General features: G+C 47.1%; 7 protein-coding genes across 7 annotated transcripts; 5 read left to right on the forward strand and 2 right to left on the reverse strand.

Moving 5' to 3' along the window:
* Positions 1-2,617: 2,617 nt before the first annotated feature.
* On the forward strand, positions 2,618-4,378 carry GGS22DRAFT_153544 (Spo7-domain-containing protein). Its single transcript, XM_047959868.1, has one exon. The coding sequence runs from the start codon at positions 2,831-2,833 to the stop codon at positions 4,082-4,084; it is 1,254 nt and encodes a 417-aa protein (XP_047823102.1). The 5' UTR covers positions 2,618-2,830; the 3' UTR covers positions 4,085-4,378.
* Positions 4,379-4,807: 429 nt separating this feature from the next.
* On the forward strand, positions 4,808-6,324 carry GGS22DRAFT_153545 (phosphatases II). The gene has a single exon (XM_047959869.1). The coding sequence runs from the start codon at positions 5,027-5,029 to the stop codon at positions 6,032-6,034; it is 1,008 nt and encodes a 335-aa protein (XP_047823103.1). The 5' UTR covers positions 4,808-5,026; the 3' UTR covers positions 6,035-6,324.
* A 1,794-nt stretch (positions 6,325-8,118) lies between these two features.
* Positions 8,119-10,358, forward strand: GGS22DRAFT_196874 (uncharacterized protein; the record flags this gene model as incomplete). Its single annotated transcript, XM_047965899.1, has 2 exons — positions 8,119-8,392; positions 8,450-10,358. 2 exons carry the CDS (start codon positions 8,119-8,121, stop codon positions 10,321-10,323), a joined length of 2,148 nt encoding a protein of 715 aa, XP_047823104.1. The 3' UTR covers positions 10,324-10,358.
* A 998-nt stretch (positions 10,359-11,356) lies between these two features.
* On the reverse strand, positions 11,357-14,659 carry GGS22DRAFT_196876 (composite domain of metallo-dependent hydrolase; the record flags this gene model as incomplete). The annotated part of the gene is made up of 5 exons (XM_047965900.1): positions 11,357-12,048; positions 12,327-12,395; positions 12,448-12,691; positions 12,755-13,181; positions 13,248-14,659. The coding sequence occupies 5 exons, from the start codon at positions 14,657-14,659 to the stop codon at positions 11,420-11,422; spliced, it is 2,781 nt and encodes a 926-aa protein (XP_047823105.1). The 3' UTR covers positions 11,357-11,419.
* Positions 14,660-15,265: 606 nt separating this feature from the next.
* GGS22DRAFT_153553 (MFS general substrate transporter) lies at positions 15,266-17,446 on the reverse strand. Its single transcript, XM_047959870.1, has 4 exons — positions 17,015-17,446; positions 16,870-16,950; positions 16,002-16,806; positions 15,266-15,946 (listed from the first exon to the last, which is right to left on the reverse strand). The coding sequence occupies exons 1-4, from the start codon at positions 17,180-17,182 to the stop codon at positions 15,495-15,497; spliced, it is 1,506 nt and encodes a 501-aa protein (XP_047823106.1). The 5' UTR covers positions 17,183-17,446; the 3' UTR covers positions 15,266-15,494.
* A 207-nt stretch (positions 17,447-17,653) lies between these two features.
* Positions 17,654-20,124, forward strand: GGS22DRAFT_69431 (uncharacterized protein). The gene has a single exon (XM_047967823.1). The coding sequence runs from the start codon at positions 17,943-17,945 to the stop codon at positions 19,944-19,946; it is 2,004 nt and encodes a 667-aa protein (XP_047823107.1). The 5' UTR covers positions 17,654-17,942; the 3' UTR covers positions 19,947-20,124.
* GGS22DRAFT_196880 (putative vacuolar carboxypeptidase Cps1) lies at positions 20,125-22,185 on the forward strand. The gene is made up of 3 exons (XM_047965901.1): positions 20,125-20,711; positions 20,808-22,090; positions 22,140-22,185. Exons 1-3 carry the CDS (start codon positions 20,302-20,304, stop codon positions 22,175-22,177), a joined length of 1,731 nt encoding a protein of 576 aa, XP_047823108.1. The 5' UTR covers positions 20,125-20,301; the 3' UTR covers positions 22,178-22,185.
* The last annotated feature ends 228 nt before the right edge of the window (positions 22,186-22,413 follow it).

The raw sequence follows: 22,413 nt of genomic DNA on the forward strand, positions 1-22,413 counted from the left end.
GGCTTTTACGTCCTCCCGCCCCGATCCACCCAGCTGAGGTAAGTGACATCGACGTACTAGGGTACCTTTAATATGTACCTTCTCTGTAATTTGCAGGTGCGTACTAGGTATACACATAATTGATGTCACACGTCGATTGTTCCTTTCTTTATTCTTCGTTCTTATCATTATAATTATAATAATTACCTTCTTAAACGTGTTTAAAGCGTTAAAGGAACCGAGATCTACATAGAGTTTTTGTTGTAACTGGGGTACATGTTGCCCCCGCTTATCTTGTCATGTACAAACTCGGGGTTACGAGTCACGATATTTTAAGTCCGTTATTAGGTAGTACATTGCGGAACCAGTCATCTTCAATACTTTCCGAGCCCAAGTTCCAACCAAACCGCAAATAAATCCATATTATGTATATCGGTAATTCACATCCCTTAAATCGATGTGCAGTAATATTTATAGCTCGCATCTGCACGTGTCATGCACTTCTTTATCTCACCTAATCCTATTTTGGGAAACAATCTCTATCAAGCTGACACTGCATGAACCCTTCCGATTTCCATGTTGATAAGACATTAGAAGGGTGGCCCTCCGCGGGATCAGTAGGGTCTAGGGAAATACACTGAAGTTGATGAGTTACTTAGGGAGGTATTATTCCATAGCTTGGTTCTTTGCATATTCCTTTTTAGATGAGTTATTCGACAACGATTCTCCCCCTTTTAACCATCTGTAGACTTCTACTAACTTTGACTTCATCTCGTCCTCGAAGATTGGCAAGCCATCAACTATCGATTTCCATCTTCCGTTGGATCTCCGTCTCTCTATAATCCCTGTGTCAGAACTGTCCCTCATCACAGGAATTAGCCTCTAGGGCGACCATGTCGAGATAGATTTCATCTACGACGTCTTATCTGATCGAGAAATAAGGCGTCGGAGATGGAGGCGACTCCCTTGTTCTCCTTGATCTCGGCGCATGTTGGGAACATTGGTATCATGAGATGTGCTGGCAAAAACGCGCAATTTTGTCGGGGAAGGACAGAATTTCTAATCCGGCTTCCGATTATCCGTCATTGGGGTTTAGCATCGGATAACTACCTCACGGCCGTGGGAGTGTGGGAGACCAGAAATATCTGGGTAAGCACAATCCCCCCCTCATGATAGTTCGCCAACATCTCCTTGAATTTCGGACGAAGGGTGCGACAGACAGGCGGGGAGACGGGATATCCCGTGGTAACTCATCCACTCATCTTGCAATCGCTATTCGACCGGTGTGGATATCTCCATGTATCCCCCCCACGCCATGGTAGACCCGTAGAAGAAGCGGGGCTCGAGGTGAGGAGAAGACCATCGCGAACGAATCTTATTTTCACCGAGTCGACAAAGGCGCTTAAACCAACAATGCGTTATGTATTTCGCCAAACGAAACTTTCGGAGATCCTAAATGGATAGAAAGAGGACCGGCATCAGAATTTAGACCGGAGTGACCATTATCCACGGAGATATATCGGATTCAGCGAATACTCATTTTCATTCTGGTTAGACCATTAGGCCATGAAGTAGTCGAAGGAAAGTATGTGTAGTGCCGAGAGGCCTTCTCAAACATCCTTTGGAGATTTATCCTTGTTTCTAAGCTGAATTATTCGAAGATGGAAATCTTTGGGCTTGCTAATGGGCTTGACCATACCTCCGGAGGACTCGTCAAAAGAGCATGGTTTTCTTACCCGGTTGAAATCCACCAGGTAAGACGTCCGGATAGGCGATCTCGCGACTAGCCGGATTTTTGGTAGGTTTGGTGAAACCTGGTTTATTGGAAGTAGAGACACCGTTCTTGTGGTTCCCAGAGCCATGGGAGGTTGAGATATGAAAATCCGTGGAAGGCTTGCGTGGATCCATGATGAGATAAGATGAGTAGCAAGTTGTGACCGTATTTCAAGCTTTAGGGTTCATAAACACTTAGAGTTCTAATACATACGGAGGAAATGGAAGATTTGAGGAGTTGGGGGGAGGATGGGTTTAAGTATGCCAAGTGAAGTCTTGATCGAACCACTCTTGGGCACAAACTTAGGTACGACTGTAAGACAAGATGAGATGAGATGATAAAATTCCCGAATTATCAGACTAGACCGGTTCTGAATATAGCAGGTAGTACAGGTGAAGAAGATTTCGTTCTCGCAAAGATCGTCATCGCAATACGTCAGCAGATATGCAGCTATAAACGCCGAACAAGAGACCACTCGTTATAGGGCATAGGGCATCAAGATTCCTGCAACCATTGCGTCAAGCTTTTCAAGCTATAGAGATCATGCGGTTTACTACCCACGGAGCCAAGATTCGGGTGGCTCCGTATTGAATTAAATTTTCATCTAGTTGCAAATAAATGCTACGTCTTACTAAATATTATTCAACTTATTGACTAACGGGAGCTGTATTTGTTGGAATGCATTGTGATGCATGGATAGCATTACAGGTTATGCATGTGGTGGTACAGGATGAAAATACCGGGATACATAGGTACTGAGTACTTGAATACTTGGAGCTATGACCACCAGACTTACATAAGTACGCGCTCTTTGCTGATGGTGGGGACCTTACAGTTAAGGTACTTTGAGTACTCCAACCCCAACCCCAAAAAATTAATGATACGATCAATCGTTCATTTCACTAAGGCGACATAGGGAATTTGACCTTCTACAACTACACCCACATATGAAAAATCTAAATCTCTGCTTCTAAATGCACCGATAGTCTTGGAGTTGTGTTGATGCGGGCTTACGTCCCAAGTCGCCTCATCTGATCCGTTTGTAGCAGCCACACCGACCCCCGAAACGCGAGAATCATGGCCGACAGCATCGACTCCATCGTCAAGGGTGCCCCTCAGCCCGGCCAGGAGATCAAATCTCCTCCCATGGGAACGAGCCCTATCGGTGTAGTGAAGCCCGGTGATCCTTTGAAGCATACGCCGAGTTCTCCTTCTATGATCTATCTCAATATGCTGATCCTCGAAGCCTCTCTACGCTCCCAGTACCTTGAACTCCGAGCCCGACGGCGCAAACACACATTCTTCCTTAGTCTTCTATGCCTCTGGCTGTCAGGTTTTGGATACGCCCTGTTCTTTGCGCCTCGGGAGGATGGTAGTGGCGTCGGCGGATCGGTATACTGGGTGGTCGACATGACGGAGAAAGTGTGCTTCATAAGTGGCATCGTTACCGGCATATTAGTCTGGGGAACCGGTATATGGGAGCGGGGCATCAGGTGGCCGCGGCGTTGGTTTAGTATATGCAACAGAGGTTTACGCGGATTCAACTGCAAGTTGGTCGTCATTAAAAGGTCATGGTGGGTTGAGCTTGTCTCGCTAATCGGCTTTTTCTTCACCTATGGCGCATTCTCTAGCAGGGCCGGCCAATATCGTTTCGTGGAGCCTGCGATACTACGCGAAGTCGATCGAGAGTTGAACCTCACCCGTAACGAACACCCACAACTTCCGTTTGTTAGCACAGACGAGGAGAAGGGTGGGCACGAAGAAGATCTATCGCCTGGAGGTGACTACGTCAAGCTCCTTTTGTGGCCTAAGCCTTTCTCGCCTAACTTTCGGGAAAACTGGGAGCTCTACAGAAGCGAGTACTGGGAAAGAGAAAACGAGCGCAGAGCCCTATTAAGATCAAAGTTGAAAGCACGCGATAGACAACTTGCAAAGCAGCAAAATGGGTGGCTTTGGTGGTTACCGGGGCAGCCAAAAGTGGAGGATAAGCCACACCTACACGTTTCAGGGACTGGAGATATGGAGAAATTACATCCTCACCGGCCTGCAGCGATCGGAAAAGATGGCAAACGTGCTAGGAGTGGTAGTGTTCGGCGGGCTAGTAACTCAGCCGGATCATCACGAAGCCCGACACCTCCAGTGGAGTCTGAGGAAGGAGGGCGAAGTAGGAGAGGCAGCATGACCTCGCTTACTTCGGAAAAGAGACGGAAGAAACATCTTTCAACTAGCTCTAGATCGAAAAGATCAGGTGCCGATTCGCGATCTGTTACACCGGAATTCACTTCGCCGCTTGCTAAGGAGAGCAGTGTTGGCGATAACGAAGTTCCGTAGCAGTTCCTAAGAGGTTAACGGAGCATACATACTTGCTAGTCATATTTTGGCCCCTTAATTCATAGAAAATTTCCAGATTCAAAATGCTAACTTCGGATTATGAAGAGTGAGTGGCGGTAATCTCTGATATGTATTTCCTTCCTACCAGTGTATCTTCTCTCTTATTCAGAATATGCGAGGTATAGGCATTGAAATAGGCCTTGAAAAGCACACTATGATACCTAATGGACCTTGCGGTATTCTCTGTACATAACTTGACTACTATCCATGGATACGTCATACATTTATTCATAAGGACCATTTAAGTAACGATGTTGACAGTGGTAAAATTCCTAAATGTATTCTTTCAGTACCCTTGTACCTCTTAATTACGTCGTTGGGGACCCTGAAGCCAGGTGCATAGGGCTGATAGTTTATCATGGAAGTACCTACCCATGCAGCTGTTCCGTTAACAAAGGCAGCCCTGGAGCTACTTCGTACGGCCTACAGCTCTAAAGATGCCTGGCAGGTACATCCATCCATACACCCAGTGCCAATATTGATGCCCCACACCCCATTAATGCAGGTGCTGCCCAGTCTGCCCAGTGCAGCAGGAGCTGAGGAGCTGATAGGTAGGAGCTACCTGAAATAACCTTTTATAAGCTCCACTCTGGGTAACATCCCATTATCTCGCCGGCGCAGTTATGTTCAGGTCAATATTACACAATTCACAATCCGCACCTCGGATCTTGTAAGTCTCACTTCTCGATACTTCTCAATCCTTCTCGACTATTACATTCAGTTTTGATTGTTATAAACTACCCGATCCCACAATCTAACAACTTCCAGCATTAACCTACTATTCATACGACAGCCCTACTCGCCATTAAATCATCGATCATTCGTCATCTTAAGACCGCAGCTAAAGCCGACGTCTCGGAGTAAGAGGAGGATCGCTCAGCTATGGTGATGGACCTTTCACCACCATCTCGACATGGTGTTTATCCTGCTGCACCGTACTCCGCGCGACCACCCAGCCCCCCTTCCATTGTGATACCAACACCCAATCTGCACAATTCAAATGAGCATATCACCGTCGTGCCGAGCTATGAAAAAGTCGATCCAGCCTCGCTTAGCGCAAATGACCTCAAGATTATTACACAAAACCACAAGGAACAATTAGCTAAGGACTCTGCTGCCAACTGGACATATGAAAGCCGTCGAGTGGCACAACCCATCCTTGACTTCATCTATCTCGGCCCCTCCAGTGTCGCCCGAGACCGCGAATGGCTACGCAAGACCGGCATCACCATGTTACTAGCCGCGAGAGATTCTAAAATGGCCGGTATACGCCTCATGGCTACCGAAAAGGTTGCTCAAGAACTCGGTATTCAGTCCGAGTATGTCGATGTCTCCGGGTACGACGAACTGATTCGCTCTTTCCCCTCCGTCGTTCGAACCATCAACAACCACATGCTAGACGTATTTCGTGGGCAACGTATAGAAGACACGCTGATGCAGGTAGAGGATGGCAAGATGGCGATTCCCCAAGAGAGATTCCAAAGAGGGAAGGTCCTTGTTTTCTGCGAGACAGGGAACGATCGTTCGGCTGGCGTTGTCGTTGCCTACCTAATGTCTGTCTTCGGACTAAATCTGGTCGAAGCTTGCCAGTTCGTCAATTTCAGGCGCTTCTGTGTCAGCATAGCCGACGACCTCAAGTATGTCCTCCGATCATACGAGGGCATACTTTCTGCACAACGAGTAGTGCACCAACATGAACTCACCAACCTCACAAACCAAGATGATAGCCAATCGATCAAAGCTAGGACAAAACGACGGTTCGACGACACAATCGACAAAGATGAGGAGATGGGAGGAGTCGATGAAGGCGTAGCACCCGATAATGACCGCTTCATGGGCCGCCGATCATTTGCTCCCTTCGTCGACGCTAAGAATCGTCATCCTGGATAGTGATTAGGTCTCAAGGGACCTTGGTGGGTTTTAGTAAAAGCATACATAAGGCAGTTCATTCGAAGGATAAGGTTCATATGGGATACTCGACTCGATTTCGTCGAGTCACGACGGTCAGCAAAGGCGTTCACTGGAGGAGAAATACCCCTTTTCTTTGCTTTGTTTTTATTTTTACTTTTATAGATGGACAGGTAACAGCCTCTCGATTGTATTTTACGATTGTTTTCTCCACCTCGGGGACTCGCTTGTTAATAAGATAGCAACAAATATATTATATAAGTCCTCGTGCGTTTCGGCAGTAATACTACAGTGATGATCCCATTCTAAGCTTCAACTCGTGATGTTGATGATATAAATACCTCGGTAAACCAGTGTTCATGATCAAGACTAGTAGTCAAATGAATAATGACCCTCTTTTACTTAGTACTTCACTGATATTTGATCTCCAGCTGCGTATCAAAATCTCCCAACTTTGAAGCATATAATTCAGGCTTGGAGATTGATTGGAAGCTCGAGTCTACATATCAACTACCCCCCCTCTCTGGCCCATCTGCCTCTTTTTTTCTTGATTTCATTCAACAGCTCACAGTAGCAAACAAAATTAAATCTACGTTCTACCCATCTAAGAAGGACCTAGATATGGGTACCATATTCCAGTTTTGTGAATTCTATATTTTAGTGACGGATAGAAACAGTAGGAATCATGACATGTGGTATTATTATAGAACAATTCTTGTCCTACGCAACTTTTAACTAAAAAGATTATTTATTCAGCTTCGATTATTCACGAGTAGATTAAATTACTTAAGGGATGATCAATTGGATGGCTTGGGGCTGGATTATAAGAATACTCAGTACCTTCAATCATCCCATACTATACTGGTATTCACATTCTATGATAAAAGCAGTTGGTCCTCTCATGTGTCAGAGATCCCATCGCATACTTGGAGGAGGTATCGGTATTGCCAAGCTAATAAAGAGAAAAACATGCCAGAATTGTTTGAGATTGTTTGAAATTTAGCTTATTTATGTTTGTCACGAATCAAAGCTAAAAGGATGAACTACTGATCGATATATATAGAGGCGTTCAAGTAGAAAATGGGGCGAAAGCTCATCCTCGTTTGGTAGGTAACGACCTTCAAAAAGTGTTACCAACTCCCACATCACGATAACCTCACTTGGATAGATATATTCAATACGTGTGTCGGCTTCAAGAGCTAATCACCATATATCTCTGCAATTTTCTTACTTGGTTCATAGTGATATATAGTAAAATTGAAGCCTGGTGGGCGTGACTACATACTGGAGAAATAGATTGGTATCGCTAGATTTAGTCTATGATATTTGATATAATATTTACCTTGGATGCCTGATATATAAATACATTTAAAGGAAATCTTAAGTGGTTGCATCTTATTTCTATCATAGTGAGTACCTACATACTTTATTGGGTACTAGTTGCCACTACCATTCTCGTCTCTGTTCCTGCTACTGCCTTGAGTACTTGCCGCACCTCCTTCTCTCAGCCTTGCCCTAGTACAATTACTGTCTCTGAATAGCGTCTTGTGCGTACTTGCCGGCTTGTCCTTCCTTTAATTCCTTACTTATCCAGTACCTACAGAAAATTACACACCTGCACACTTCTACACGAAATTATTTTCAGTACGCGATTTCCGACGACCTTCTACTACCACCTTTCTATCAAAATAACAGTGTTCTTGTAAAGATCGTCTCTAACATCTACTCCTCCTAACATAATCCTTCTTACGTCCTCTTACTATCGTCTTCTTTCTATCGCCCTCCTTCCACCATCCATCTATTGTTCCTCTTCCACTACACTCACATCGTGACAATACATACTCTACAACTTTCCCATTACCCATTATTCTCGAACTTTACCGAGAAAATATCACATCCTAGCTATCTAGTTGGCGGTAAAAATCATTTGGATCAAAGGTTCGTGTCCACTACTGATTTTCACTTTTCACATGCACTTGTTGTCGTATATCACGCACATACTCATTTTTTAGGTCAACTCCCATCTTGAATTTAGTACTCATGACGCTAATCTTGGAACAGGCACAATGGCTCTGCAAGAAACTGTCGCTGTTGGACTCCCGGAATCGTTTACTGGAGAGCAGGTTAGTAACAAAGCAGACGACCCCCCGCATGCCGCTCTGCACGATGATGTCCACGACGAGGACAAATTACGCGACCGAGATATCCATGACCATGCGAACCAGAACAACAACGATCGCGCTATGGGAGACTATGTCGACCCGAATAAGCCACAGATCGAGACTCCAAACAACACGGTGATTGTTCCTAGAGATTCTCCGCCTGCTTGGCCCCTTATTGGTACGTCTTGAACAATATTTAACGATTTAAAGATAAGAATAACTAACACATAAGTAGAATATCCTGCTCAGGCAGTTATTCTCAAAGAAATCACAGATGCCTTGGGATCGTTCCAAATGGCTTGTACTGAACTTGGACTATCTCGAGAGGAAGTCAACGACTTCACGGTGCGACATGGACAAGAACCGCACAGCCTCATCTACATCATTTCGCAGAAGTGTATTGCTTACGGGGTTGCGTTTCTTAAGTACCGTGGACTAGACGAATATGTAGAGGACGTATCTCGATGGGACGGCTGCTTCGTTGACCGAGACCAAGATTGGCCTCTATACATCGACTTTGACGCAATTGATCCGGCACTTCTCGCAGCTGTATCGCAGCCATCCGTATACCTTCAACCATCTACTGGAGTTCAGTCGTCATTCATCAGCATGCCTTGCGAGTCACCGTTTGGGCCGAACTCTATCACGATTTCCTTCAAGCTATCTAAGTCGAAATCAATCCCCAGCGGTCGTTATGAACCGTCAAACTTTCGGATTGACTATTTCAGAGTACCCCCCGGGGTTATCGTGTTGGGTCCCGTAGGCCAAAAGCAGTTGTTCAAAGGTGGCCAATACACCATTCTGTATCCTGCAGATCACCCACCGGTCCACGATGCACGTCAATACATGATATGTAAAAACGTGCCCGAGCATCCAGGGCTAGACCGTCTGTTTCGCGGAGATCCATTGAATTCGGAGGAAGGCCAAGATCACAGAGACTCCGCTTCGGACTGTGAAACAAGAATCGAGGAGGTCAAGGAAGAGATATTGGTGTCAGATGACGGATCTGAGTACTTACCACCATCCGGGGAGCCTTCTGACGACATCTTTGACTTCAACGCCGCTTCTGGCGAACCGTCATATGCACAAGAGGAAGATGGGTCTGCAATTGAGGAAGACCCGAAGAGTGATGAGCAACTACTGCCGCCCTCTCCAAGACGGATCCCTTCGCCCGAGTGTCCCATTTTCAATGGAATCGAGGATTCTAAGAATCCGGACCACATTGAAAGATTGGACGACCCGACACGTGGTGTTGTTTTTCATCATATGAATCCTTGGGACAACGAAGATCCCTCGGAGCATCATGGACGAGGCCAATTCGAATTTTTGCATGATCCTAAGCCAACCACTCCGTATCTACCAGAATTCGATGTCCCTAAATTCGCTCACGAGCCCGAAGAGTCAACGATCACAGGAGGCGAGTGCCTGCTTCAACTTCGTCTCCCTAGAGGATACTTCCTGAAGGACCCCAATGGGTATTTCATGAACTTGGATACCTACCAAACGAGCGCCGAGCATGGTGTCAGCCCCCCAGGGCATGGAGGAGAGTATATAATTATACGCCCTGATTGTGATCTTGAACCCGTGAAGTTGGACGATTCGGAATTGTTCCGAGCATCGTTTGGTGAACCAATGGGCTTCTTCCGGGACGGTATCATGTCTTGCCAACTACTGCAACCGGGCCTGAATAACTTCATGATTGTATCGTATTGGGACAAGGGCAAGTTGCTGGTATGCTGCAGACATGGTGTCTACGATTTAAAGACACCACTGAGGGTCCCTAAAGAACTTGATGCCAAGACTGGTGTGAAGCGCAAGTTTAGTTCTGTCTCAGATCAATCTACTTCCGATGACGAGAAACCATCTAAAAAGGCAAGAGTGATGGACTCGGATACTGAAGGTCAGCTTAACCATCAAATCTACACTGAATGCGGAACTGGTACTGACACTTTAGTGATATCTCAAGTGGAGTCAGAGCCTCCAATCAAGAACTTCAACTACCAGAGCTCTTTCAAGGTCTGCCTCAAGATTCGACCCAAGCTCCTATTAAAGATCCGACCCAGGAAAAAGACCCTTTCCACAGGCCGAGCTCGCTGTCACTCAGTCTGAAGAGATGCCTTCCCCGAATACCTATCGTCGACACACCATCTGACTTGACTTCCGGTTAAACCATCTCCTGAACCTCTGTACAGAATCAATCGTCGACCGGAACTAGAAAAATTGAACAAGAACCACAATATCCAACGCAATTACACACCTAGCTTGAAGCTTAGCTTTAGGATCAATGGCGTTTTCGAATCATCATCAGGCCCTAAGAATCCTAAGAAGATGCTGCATCTTTGGAACAGTATTGAGTAAAAATTGGCCCCAGGAACTGCATGCCTCTTTGGAAGATTTCCTAGTCCAACCTCAGGCTCAACTTCAAGGATACCGTACTGCAAATCTTCTGTAAGTATCCTAAGAAGATCCTAATGGTTAGAACGCAAGTGTCACTAACATTGAAATCTTAGTGATAACCTTCCCTTCTCCCTGAAATCTTCTCAGCCTTGCTTGAGACTCGAGATCTGAGATACGCTATTTGGCCAAATACTCAATATTGCGTATTTTCGGCTAGCCTTTGAACCGACCCTCATTCTCAATGGATATCCAGGAACATATGGACAGTTTGTGGATAGTTGGCTATGAACCAGCTTGGATGCGCGGTTGCATCTTGACAAATGTGCCTGGCTGAGATGCTTTTTTCTTCCATTCTTCGCTTCTATAGTCTTTTTAAGGAACTGAATTGAAGTCTGCTTTTAAACTTGGTTTTCTAATGTGCGATGAAGTTATGCTGTTGTATTTGGGTAAGGGGTTCTTGACAGCCATTTACGTAATCAGGGGTTGTCCTTAGTCATATGCTTAGTCATAAGATTACTAAGGCAGCCCTTTGATCAGTTAAATCTTAGTCATGCTGGAGTTCGGTTATGTAAGCATTTGTGATTACTAATAATCGCACGATCCCATATTTATGTCAGCAATCTGCCTGTTATGTAATCAACCAGATTATGTCATCTTTCCCTCGTCCCACAATTCGAGCTTGAGAACTTAAGAAATACATTCAACAATATCTCTTGAAATTCACGGTTTAGGTACCTAACCCGCAACCATAAATCCGAGATATGAATTATGGCGAATGAAGTGAGCAAAATGAGTGTTGGCATAACACTTATATCGATTCGTCGACGCTTGGATAACAACTCTGAACTCTGCCCTCCTCGAATATCAACGCGACACGGGCCCCGAAATTAAACGGGTCTCCTTCATAGACCACAAAATCTTTACTGCGCGGAAGTTGCAGGATATCCTCGATGTTCTTCGACACGAGGTCGAGTGCTAGACTGTGGTTTCCTGGACCGGCAATCCAACTGGCTTCCCAGATGCTGTTCCGGATGTGATTGTTTGTGTCGTCCCAGGTCGAGATACCGACCTTTACACCTGCATCGATCAGTACTTGTGGCCCGAGCCGGTCCGTGAGCGGTGGACCTGGAAGACAGTTGCGCGCATCCCAGAATAGGGGTTCGCATCCCCAAAAAGGCGCGACGATGACCGGTACGTCGGCCTCAGCGAGCTCAGAGGCTACCAAGTGTGCTTCTGAACCGCCCATAATGACGATATGTGCGCCTGTTTCCCTTTTCAGGGCTATTAAGTGTGCGATGACATCTTTGTTATTCGTATGAATAACCACCGCGATTTCGCCCTTCGCTGCGCTTTCATAGATGGGGTGGATATGCTTGTCTACAGTGAGTAAGTCATGTAGCTTACTTATCTGAGACGTTATAGATGGCGTTTGATATGCTAATATCTATATGAGCTTGGTTTCTGAATATGTACCTGAAAGGTTAGGGTTAAAGGTTTCGCATATCCGCCGATGCGCGAAGATCTTTTAGTGGCTGGGGTCGCTAAGTTATAGCGATTGTCCACTAAATATAGTGGGAAGATCACTAATAGGTTCGGGGCTAACATAGCCCTGTAGCTGCTTATTCCATCACGCGCTAGGCACACAACGGGGCTAATATGCGAAACCTCTGGCCCCGAACTTCGCATGAATAAATGGAAGGGTAGCGGAGACTTACATTTTGCGCCATGTCCGATTGTAAAATGAAGACCGGCGCTGGGTTTGACGATCGCGCCGTCATCGAGCACTGCAATCGATCAGCATGGCTAGCAGCATCTTACGGGGAAATGGTCACATACCACTTTTTGCCCCTGAACGGAACAAAGTGCTGATTCCGTGGAAGAAGCCTGTCGTTAGTGGTGGAGTTACAATTCGAGTGACACCGCTACGATAACCCCTCCCAAGATGTATTCCATCAAATTTGATCCCGAACCTGCTTGAAATAGGCTTTGCGTATTCCTCACCTAACGATGCGCCATCCGATGTTGATGGTTCTTGGCGCATTTCCGTCAGACCATGTTGGCGGGTGACAACTGTAAGTCCCTAGGGAAAAGAACTTCTGTCAGACCACTGAAATACTATTGATGGATGATCTGTTAAACTTACAGGAAGCATGTACCCATCTTGCAAGTCGATGGAGGGAACATTGTCTTCCACTGCTTGTTTTGCTGAATTTTCGCATTGACTTCCACCGACACACGCGATGCGACCTTCGCGTACGACAACAGTAATGTTTCCTGACTCAGGCTGTTCGCTTCGTATGCCATCTTCGCCGATGAAGCTCATCTTTAAGCCGCGCACAACGACATCAGATTGACCCGGTTTGCATGAGCTTTCGGGTATATTGTCAGGGCGCGAAGCCGGTGCCTCCTTAACAAATGAAGGAGATTCCGAAATCTTCCATACACTTTCGGAGGCGCGAGCTACACTCTTTCCATCGATGTACACATCAAGGGGTGTAGCGCCAACTTGCAAAAGATGTCGGTCCCAAACCACGAGGTCAGCGTCGTAACCAGGTTTTATAAATCCAAGTCTATCAAACTATTAGCACTAACCCATTTCTTGATGCAAGGAAATTCTGTCTAGTCATAGCGCTCACCTATTATCCAAACCAAGCAGACGGGCGGGATGCCCAATGATAGACATAACAGCACTCTCCGCATCCAAGCCAAAATGATGCGCAATCTGCGCCTCATAAATCAACCATTGGCCATGCTCTGCAGGATGATCGCGCGTAAGGACGAACGGGATGCCGTTATTCGCAATCGTAGCAGGCAAGTATGAGCTCACGTTATAAAGCTCCTTTTTATCGCCCCACGTGTCCGAAAACGCGACGACGGCAATATCGCGCTCTTTGATCTGGTCCATGAGCAGATCGGAGTGTAGTGCGTGGTGGAGCCCTGTGATATTAAACCCGAACTCGTCCGCGTGGTCGAACATGGCTAAGACATCCTCTGTCTCGTACCCGTGCACGTTGACGCGCAAGTCGCCGCGCAAAACGTCAACGAGTGTTTGCCATTCTAGCGAGCGCGGGTACTCATGCTTGAGAGAGGCTAGCCCATGCGCTGTTGATGCGGCTTCACACCATCGATCTTGCTCGTGCTTAAGGCGGGATGCGGTGTCGTATGCTTTGCGGAACCAGTACGACTCACCAAGCCGCGTCGACGGACCGCCAGCCACATGCTCGAACTGGCGCTTCTGGTTTTCGCCCATAGCCATCTTAAGGTATCGCTGGGGCTTACCCCCACCACTTCCAACTGCGGGTGTGTCAAGCAGCATGCCTTGAATGGAGTTTGCACGCTTCATCTTAACGACGACTCCCTCGCCGGAGATCAGGTTCTTGGCACCAGTCAGGACGAGGGAGGTAGTGACGCCACCACTGGCGATGACGGGGATAGCTCCGTCGTGCGGCTTGAATGCGTCGATGGCGCGGGCCCACGGCGTCACTGGGGCCGATATCTCCGTCACGTCCTCCGTCGCCCATAGTTGCGGCGTCTCCCGAACCCCCACATGCGAGTGCATGTCCACGAGCCCCGGCGTTACCACACGGCCCCGCAGGTCGATCACCTCATCCCCGGCGGAAACAAGCCCCAGGGAAGAGGCGGTGGTAACTGCGGTGAAGATGCCGTCTTGTATCTCGATGACACTGTCGTAAGTCACTTCGCCATCACCGTTGATCAGCGTAGCGTTATGCAGGATCGTGCGCTTACCGGCACTGGATCGCGCGGCTAGGCGGGAGGCTGCCAGCGTGGTGTCCACGACCGGACGTTGTTGGTTCAGTGCGCATTGCGTGAGACCGTATTCCAGATCCGCTGCGCTAAGCTGATGCTGAGCGTGGGCATGCTGGTGATAAGGGGGTGTTGCGTGCCATTGGCTAGAGAGGAAGAATGTGGTGATAACAGCAACTAGAACGGATAAGATTATGTCCTTTTTTATGCCAAGAAAACTTGCACCGTCAGGGTGATGTTGGCGCTGACGACGAGGTCGTTCCCGCCGCTCTGCTTTTTCCATGTTTGTGGAATGCTATCGGATGTTATCCGAAAGAGCTGGAGAAGATCTTGGTGCTCTACGTTATAGCGGCTTGATGCCCATCTATGATATACCCATTTGATGGTGCATACACAACTATGGCACGGAAATAAGAACCAAGGAACATCCAGTACAACCATTAAGAACCTCCAATTAGTAAGACCCATATCAAATCTATACCAGATGGAATAGTCCTCCAAGATAGGGAGATATAACCCTCGCCATAATATTTCCCGATTAGGAAGTACATGAAGCGAGCATATCCGCAAACTGCTATAGGCAGGTTTAGGTAGGATACTCCAACAGACCCGGGACTCTGGGTCGTCTGGGGTTCGGGAGGACGTGATTAGCTCGCGCGGGCATGCCGTGTCTCGCTTAATGATATGCATTACTTTAGGATACTACCGTCTCCTCACGGGGGTTACGCGTTGGTTGCCAATCATCCTGTCCTGTTCTTTCGAAATCTCTATCTTGCATATATGCTGTGGAGCCGAGTCACAGCATATGAGGTAGGTTTTGGGAAGACGCAATTCTTTAGTGATATGTTCCACGGCTTATACTGCTGAGGTTGGCGGAAAGGCGGAGATGTGAGTTCGTCGGAGATAACGAATATTTGCATATCTAGATGGTACCTAATCGTCGCACATCCCCTATCTTTGAATTACAAACAAATAACCCTTAAAATTTTCCATAACCCGTGAATCCTGCCCTATCCCTTCCATCATTCATACATATCTAGGTACATAGATACATGTAAATATTAGTCATCCCCAGACTTCCCGTCCGTAGATTGCATCTATAGTGATTATCGCTCCGCCTAAAGAACATAGCGGAATACGAGTTTCTGTTCCTTATCGGTAAGATCGAGGAATTCGTCGTCGGAGTGGCTGAGTTCCCCGTCTGCGGAAGCTAGGCGGTCGCGTCTCTTATTTTCCAAAATGAGATAGAATCTCAGGACAATACTGAACAAGATACATAGGGCGAAGCAGATGAAAGCGGCGAGGAAAGCAGTTTTATATGCTGGAGCCTCGTCTGAGAGGAACAGCTGAGGGGCAACGACCTGTCCGACACAGTATGCGACATACATCATAGATGATGCGGTAGCTTTCTTCGTGTATCCGGCGAAGTTGCTTGTGACCAACGACATGGTGAGCGTACTTACAATGCCGTGAGTTTGGACGACATAGTATGAGCCGAGCAGTCCACGCTTGTTTTCTCGGGGTAAAGTGTAAAGTAAAACGGCACCAATCAAAGCCGGAACTTGACAACCTAAGATACGATTAGAAAAATAAGGGGTAGGTAAAGGGGCTCGCTGAAGACATACCAGCAATTAGCCATGTGCGAATATTTTTAAAACGACTGGTCATAAAGCCACCGAAAAGGACACAAAGAGCTTGAATGACACCTAAAGGTACTAGGAGGAGAGTCGAGTAAAGCGCACTGTATCCGAATCCTTTAACGACGATACTGCCGAAAGAACCGACTCCACCTGCAGGAATATCATCGAGGAAAGTGGTAGCGACGAGGAGCCAACACTGGATATCCAACACACATTCCTTGAACTGAGACCACTTCCACACGTGGTTCTCAACACCTGTACGATTGCTTCGAACACGCTCGATGGCCAAGGCTCGGTCCTGTTCCGAAAGCCAACGGGCATTGAGCGGCGAGTCGGGAAGGTAATATAACAAGAAGCCGCCGTAGCATATGGTGAAGGCTCCGAAAATGAGGAAGAACCAAGCCCAGTTGGGAACGTTGTGGCTGGTGATATGAGCTATGCCGTACCCAAGAAGGCCACCGCACACCTGGCCGATGGAGTTACCGAGAAACCAGTACGAAATGCGCAGCGGCTGTTCCTCACGCGTCCACCACTGGGATGAGATGACGATAAAGGCCGGGTTGATGCACGATTCCATACAGCCTTGTATGGCCCGGATAGTCATTAAGCTAGCGAAAGACCGGGATGCAGCTGTAGTCATCAACACGGCTCCCCAGAGCATAGTCGCAATACCAACGAAGCGACCGATGGGAAAGCGGACGATCAAGCGGGCAACAATAGGTTGTGAGACCATATAGGCGAGGTAGAAAATAGAGCCGGAAGCCCAGCTGTACTGATTTCCGACCAGGTGCTAAGGAGTAAAAGATCAGCGCCATGGCGGATAATGAGTTGAGTTGAGTTGCGCTGCACTCACATTGTCTGTGAGAAGACCGAAATTGGCAGAATAAGAGAGCGCATTTTTGTCCATAAAATTGAGAGTATACGTGATAATCATCTAGTATATAGAATTAGTATACTTAGTCATCAGGGTCTTAGGGGGTTATGGTGGTTGCGCATACCAATGGTAGGAGGTGACGATCGATTTTGCGCAGGACGCGCTTGTTTTCTTCTTCTGTCAGGGGTCCGACAGCGTGTTGTCTGGCGAACTCATATGCCTTGTCAACCTCATCATCCTGTCTCGCTTCTTGAACGGAATTGGCTGTCGTCTTCTCTTCGTGCTTCTCCATATTGAACTCTAGGAATTATCCCTTATTCCCCAGGCTCACGGAAGACAGAAAAGCGAGAGTTGTCGAGGTTGTCGTAGTCGCATCGTGTCGCCTTCTGACATCTTTTTATTAAACCCTGTGCCCTTGTTCTGTATGCCCTGGACGGTTATGCGCCATTGCCTTATCTCCAACAGCTTTCTTTAGGTGTGAGCATTGGCGAGCATAGGCGAAAATCAGGTTGTTGGAACCAGTTGGGTTTAGTTTTTGGATTAGTTCTCACTGAATTCTTACTAGTTGATGCGACTCTACTTTATCTCCGGGTATCGATAATATTGTTAGTAACTGAGCGACTCTTGCCTTTACCGAAAAGAATACCGAATATAGAAAGGGAAATTGCGAGCATCTCACGCGCCATCACGTGGTATCCCAGTTCCTTATCAGTCCCCCAAGCACCTCGACCCCTGCTCTGGTTATCTGGGATTATCTGAGTTATCCTCTTCCTCGGTCCCCTCATTCTCCGCAGACTCCACAATCTTTTTCCAAATCCATTCGATATCCCAGTGATACCCAGATTTCCCACCTATCCATTTGATCGATCTATTTGTTCCAATCCCATCTCCTGGGTCTCCTCTTTCTGGGTCTCGACTCTCGGGTCTCCTTCTGGGTTCCTTTCAGGGTCTCCAATTGCTGACCCAATGCAACTATCACTTTATACTACTGTTACTGCTACACAACATATACATCTTTGACATTTATCATTTATCATTCCGGGTTCTTACACATGAATCGAAGTCGGCCGGTAAGGTCGAAGACTGGCTGCTCGTCATGTCGGCGACGAAAGGTACGGTGTGATGAGGCCAAACCTATCTGCAATGCCTGCACGCGTCTGGGACTCACGTGTTCGTATGAACCAACCCGTACCGCCAATTCCGCAGAGACTCTCCGATATCGTGTACGCTTCGTCAGTTCCCGCTACACGAGATCAGAGCCAGAGCCGGAACCAGAGCCAGATGAGACTAGGAGTAATCCCTCCCAATCCCGGGCTCTTTTGCCTGGGAGTCCTCCACAGTCTGCCACCTCTGTCACCTCCGAAACAGAGCGCAATTCCGAATTGCCAATATCAAAATCAAAAGACGTAGAGCTGAGTTCAAATGAGCAGCAAAGCAAAATAGTTTCAAACAACTCTACCTCTACCGCTACCATGTCACATTCCCATCCACATCCGCATCCACATCCTCACCCGCATCTACCATCTCATCCTGCGCATCCTGCACATTCTTCACCCCTCCCCCTCCCCGCCCAGATTCTCACCGGACATTCACCTCAACCGAGCACCTCGCCCGCCGTCATCCCAGACCCTAGCGCATTTGCCCTGACCTCACAAATGCATGTATACGAGCCTCAAATACCCGGCTATGTGCCAGCCTTCTTTGACCCTAACATGAATTTCGATTTACTGGGCGAAGATTGGTTATCACCCCACACACCAGGAGATGCATCCCAAGATTCAGAATCGATTCGAAATGATTTCCCCGAGTCGAGTTCGTGCAGCACTCAAGAGGCCAGTGTCATTATCGGTCCGGATGATCACAAACTTATTCAGCATTACCTGAACGTAATGACAGGTTACGCTAAGATACGTTGTTCGGGAGATGAAAATATTTATAGCCACATATTCAGCAATATGGCACTATTTTATGCACCATTGTACGATGCCTTGATGGCGTGGACGGCGCTGCATCTTGGCCAGGCAAGGTCCGACCCCGACCTAATCAGGAAAGCCGAGGAGCGATACGCGCATGCTGTCTCCTTAACACACCAAGATCAGAACGTCGCCGTACACTTCGAGCTTTCTATTGTGACCATATGGTTTGCGCTGCAGTATGAGCTTCTTGCAGCCCAGGGTATTGAATCCTTCTGTCGGCACTTAGAATTTGCTGCCGACCTGGTCGAGGCTCACCGACGTCACCAAAAAGCCGGCGGAGAGGCAACCCTTCTTGGCCATATCGGCTCCCGTCTATTGGCATGGCTAGGCGCATATGATAGCCGAGCCTCGCGTATCGGAGGTACAGGGCGCCTTTTGCAAAATCTCGAGGCTTTCGCCGCAGATTACGACTTCATTGACGCTGCGTACCCTAATTTGCCTACTAATACCGAGGACTTAAAGCCAATATTGCGTCTATCTCTGGAACTTGACTATATGGAGAGCCGGATTGTGCAGTCATATCGTAGATCGGCTACTGCATCTGCCGCAATATGGGCAAATATGCAGTCGGGTCTCATAATGATCCACGAACGATTCGAAGCCGACCCATCAGTGGCTCCTATTATAGCTTCTCTCACTAACCCCTCACGCGCCGTTACTAGTAGGATTACCACGAGGCGCTTCAACTGCTTGTTACTCTTAGCAACGTTTTATAGTGTTGTGATAAGCTTCCATAGGTTGATACCTGCCCATTTAACGACGAGTATTCCGGATAAGCTTATATCGGCCCAAGTCGCGGCAACCAATATTATCCGCCTTGCATCTTGGGTCGCTCGATTTCGGCCCCCATCGCCACAGAATATTTGGCCGCGCATCTTGTTCCTAGCAGGCATCGAAACCATGGACCTAGCACATCAAGATTTTGTGGTTAAAACTCTTACCGACGCAGAGGTTTGGGGCGCTAATTTTCAAAAGACGAGGATGCTGCTCGAGAAGGTTATCAAGATCCAGTGTGCGGAAGGAGTCAGGATTGACTATATCGACGTCATGAAGCAAGATAAAGGATTGTTTATCATTTGACCGAAATATGCGTAATGAATTCCGAATTTTGGGAAAGCAAGGCGACGAGATCAATGTACTATGATAACACAGGATTCATTCAGCTGATGATTGTCCACCATTACGTTTATTGTTTATCTACTGTGGGAATAGAAATGCGGTCGAGTGACAGGTATTTATCCACTCGGCTAGGTTCTTCCAGATTAGGAAAGTCCATCGATTGTGTAGCATGGCACAACTCGATATATCGATCTATTATCTACCAATAGAATAGTAGTACAATGTGTTACTACAGTCTATATACCACTATTTACTTGCCTAGTGCCCAGAGGTAGGCACTGACTCGAGTTTTTGAACATCTTCATATTGTGCAAACATGGAGAAACACCAAGGGACCATCCCTTACGAACGCCGAAAACCGTGTAATAGGCGCAGAAACTTTTTGCTCTGTTCGCTGGTTTTCATCTGTTTGATACCGTTTTACTTCAGTCCCTCGTTACGCTCGCGGACTGGTCACTGCTTTAAGTCATCGAGCAACCGACTATATCGTAGTGACCCAGAGAAATGGTGCCCTCTTCCGAACGTCACCTCTCCCAAAGATGATGGCCTTAAGTCAAGCGAACACCTTATGGACTCTCGGGAATTCCAATTGGCAGTAGAACGGCTCTCGGCAGCAGTGCGCGTTCCAACAGAGAGCTTCGATGATAACGGCGATGTCGATGAGGACCCCCGTTGGGCGACATTCCAAGACCTCCACCAAGTCTTGGAGAAACTGTTCCCGCTCGTGTAAGTGGCCATTACTCCTTGAAACTTGAGCAGCATTCGACATAGTTTTTATCTGGTTTTATTTATAGTTGTCGGATGCTAATTCTGGGACTGTAGACACTCGCAACTTGAACTTCGTAAGGTAAATAGATACGGCCTTCAATACACATTCAGGGGCACAGACCCCTCACTTAAGCCTATCCTCTTGACGGGACACCAAGACGTTGTCCCTGGTGGTACAGCTTCCCGTTGGACCTATCCCCCGTTCGAGGGACATTTTGACGGAACCTTCGTATGGGGCCGAGGGGCAGCTGACTGCAAGAGCGTTGTCATTGGAATTCTTTCGACCATTGAAGACCTGCTATCGCAATCGTTTGTGCCGCATCGCACTATCGTGCTTGCTTTCGGCTTCGATGAAGAGACCGGTGGCCTCAGGGGAGCAGCCTCTTTGAATCAGTCCCTAATTCAGGAATGGGGGTCAGACTCATTCTTATTCATCTTGGACGAGGGCGGAATGGGTATTCATAATCAGGGAGACGACATTATTTATGCGTACCCGAGTGTGGGGGAGAAAGGTTACTATGATATTCAATTAACCCTTGAAGTGAATGGCGGACATAGCTCAAGACCACCAAAACACACAGGTATTGGCATCATGGCAGATGCAATCGTGGCTTTGGAGAACAACCCGTACTCCCCGCAGCTAACTCAATTCAATCCCTTCCGAAGAGTGTTGGAGTGTAGAACAAGATATACTCCAGATGATGTTCAGCCCTGGTTGCGCGATGAACTTCTCGACGGAAACGAAAAAGAAATTGCAAATAAGATCGCCGGCGAGGAAACAGACGACCAATGGCTGCTGAAAACAAGTCAAGCCATCGACGTAATTACTGGCGGGGTTAAGGTCAATGCTCTGCCGGAAAGTATCGAGCTACAGGTGAACCATCGGGTCGCACTGCATGATTCGGCCGAATATATCAATCGGCACATCCAAGAAGTGTTGACTCCCGTCGCACAGAAATACGGGTTCTTGCTTGAAGGATTCAATACCTCAATTTCTACAGGCTCGAGCTCAGACACTGTCTCATCCAATGTCTTACGGGCGCGGTCCTTGCAGATCATCCACCCATCCCCGACCGCACCAACTGATAATGGTGTATGGTCGATCTTCAGCGGCACTATAAGACATGTCTTTGAATCTACAGAGAGTGCACAGGGTAGAACCGTTATTCCTGTTGGAAATATCATGACAGGAAATTCGGATACAGTCAACTATTGGGACCTCACTAAGAATATCTATCGGTTCACTCCTTCGAGAAATGGTACAAGAATGAACCAACATGGAATCGATGAGAGGATGGGAGTTACTGCGCATTTGGAGGGCATGAGATTATACTATGGTAAGTTATTCCCCACTTGAGAATTTATAGCGTGCTAAAGATTCGGTAGACTTGATTCGCAACTTTGATAGCTGGAAGGACGAATGAATTAGGTGAGTAAGTACCTAGGTAATTAGGTAGTAAATTGCAAATATTATACGTGAGAATTTCTTAAAGGTGTGATCTGATATTCTACAAAGCAATTAAATAGGTAGGTACCTACCTAGGAAGCTATAAGTAATGGAATGAAGATACCTGTAAACTTCACTAAAAACCTCACTAAAGAATATAAGACATCCAATAATATATTGCCACACTAATCATGTAGGCACTTGCATTAGCAC

Source organism: Annulohypoxylon maeteangense (assembly GCF_022496945.1).
Source record: "Annulohypoxylon maeteangense strain CBS 123835 unplaced genomic scaffold GGS22scaffold_2, whole genome shotgun sequence".
Classification (NCBI taxonomy): domain Eukaryota; kingdom Fungi; phylum Ascomycota; class Sordariomycetes; order Xylariales; family Hypoxylaceae; genus Annulohypoxylon; species Annulohypoxylon maeteangense.

Excerpts from the sequence above, each read along its gene's own strand:
- GGS22DRAFT_69431 (XM_047967823.1), top strand. The coding sequence starts at position 17,943 with ATGAATCGAAGTCGGCCGGTAAGGTCGAAGACTGGCTGCTCGTCATGT.
- GGS22DRAFT_196880 (XM_047965901.1), top strand. The coding sequence starts at position 20,302 with ATGGAGAAACACCAAGGGACCATCCCTTACGAACGCCGAAAACCGTGT. Across the intron at positions 20,712-20,807 it reads GAGAAACTGTTCCCGCTCGT|ACACTCGCAACTTGAACTTC; the intron begins GTAAGTGGCCAT and ends CTGGGACTGTAG. Across the intron at positions 22,091-22,139 it reads GGGCATGAGATTATACTATG|ACTTGATTCGCAACTTTGAT; the intron begins GTAAGTTATTCC and ends AAGATTCGGTAG.
- GGS22DRAFT_153544 (XM_047959868.1), top strand. The coding sequence starts at position 2,831 with ATGGCCGACAGCATCGACTCCATCGTCAAGGGTGCCCCTCAGCCCGGC.
- GGS22DRAFT_153553 (XM_047959870.1), bottom strand. The coding sequence starts at position 17,182 with ATGGAGAAGCACGAAGAGAAGACGACAGCCAATTCCGTTCAAGAAGCG. Across the intron at positions 16,807-16,869 it reads TCGGTCTTCTCACAGACAAT|CACCTGGTCGGAAATCAGTA; the intron begins GTGAGTGCAGCG and ends TTTACTCCTTAG. Across the intron at positions 15,947-16,001 it reads TCGCACATGGCTAATTGCTG|GTTGTCAAGTTCCGGCTTTG; the intron begins GTATGTCTTCAG and ends ATCGTATCTTAG.
- GGS22DRAFT_153545 (XM_047959869.1), top strand. The coding sequence starts at position 5,027 with ATGGTGATGGACCTTTCACCACCATCTCGACATGGTGTTTATCCTGCT.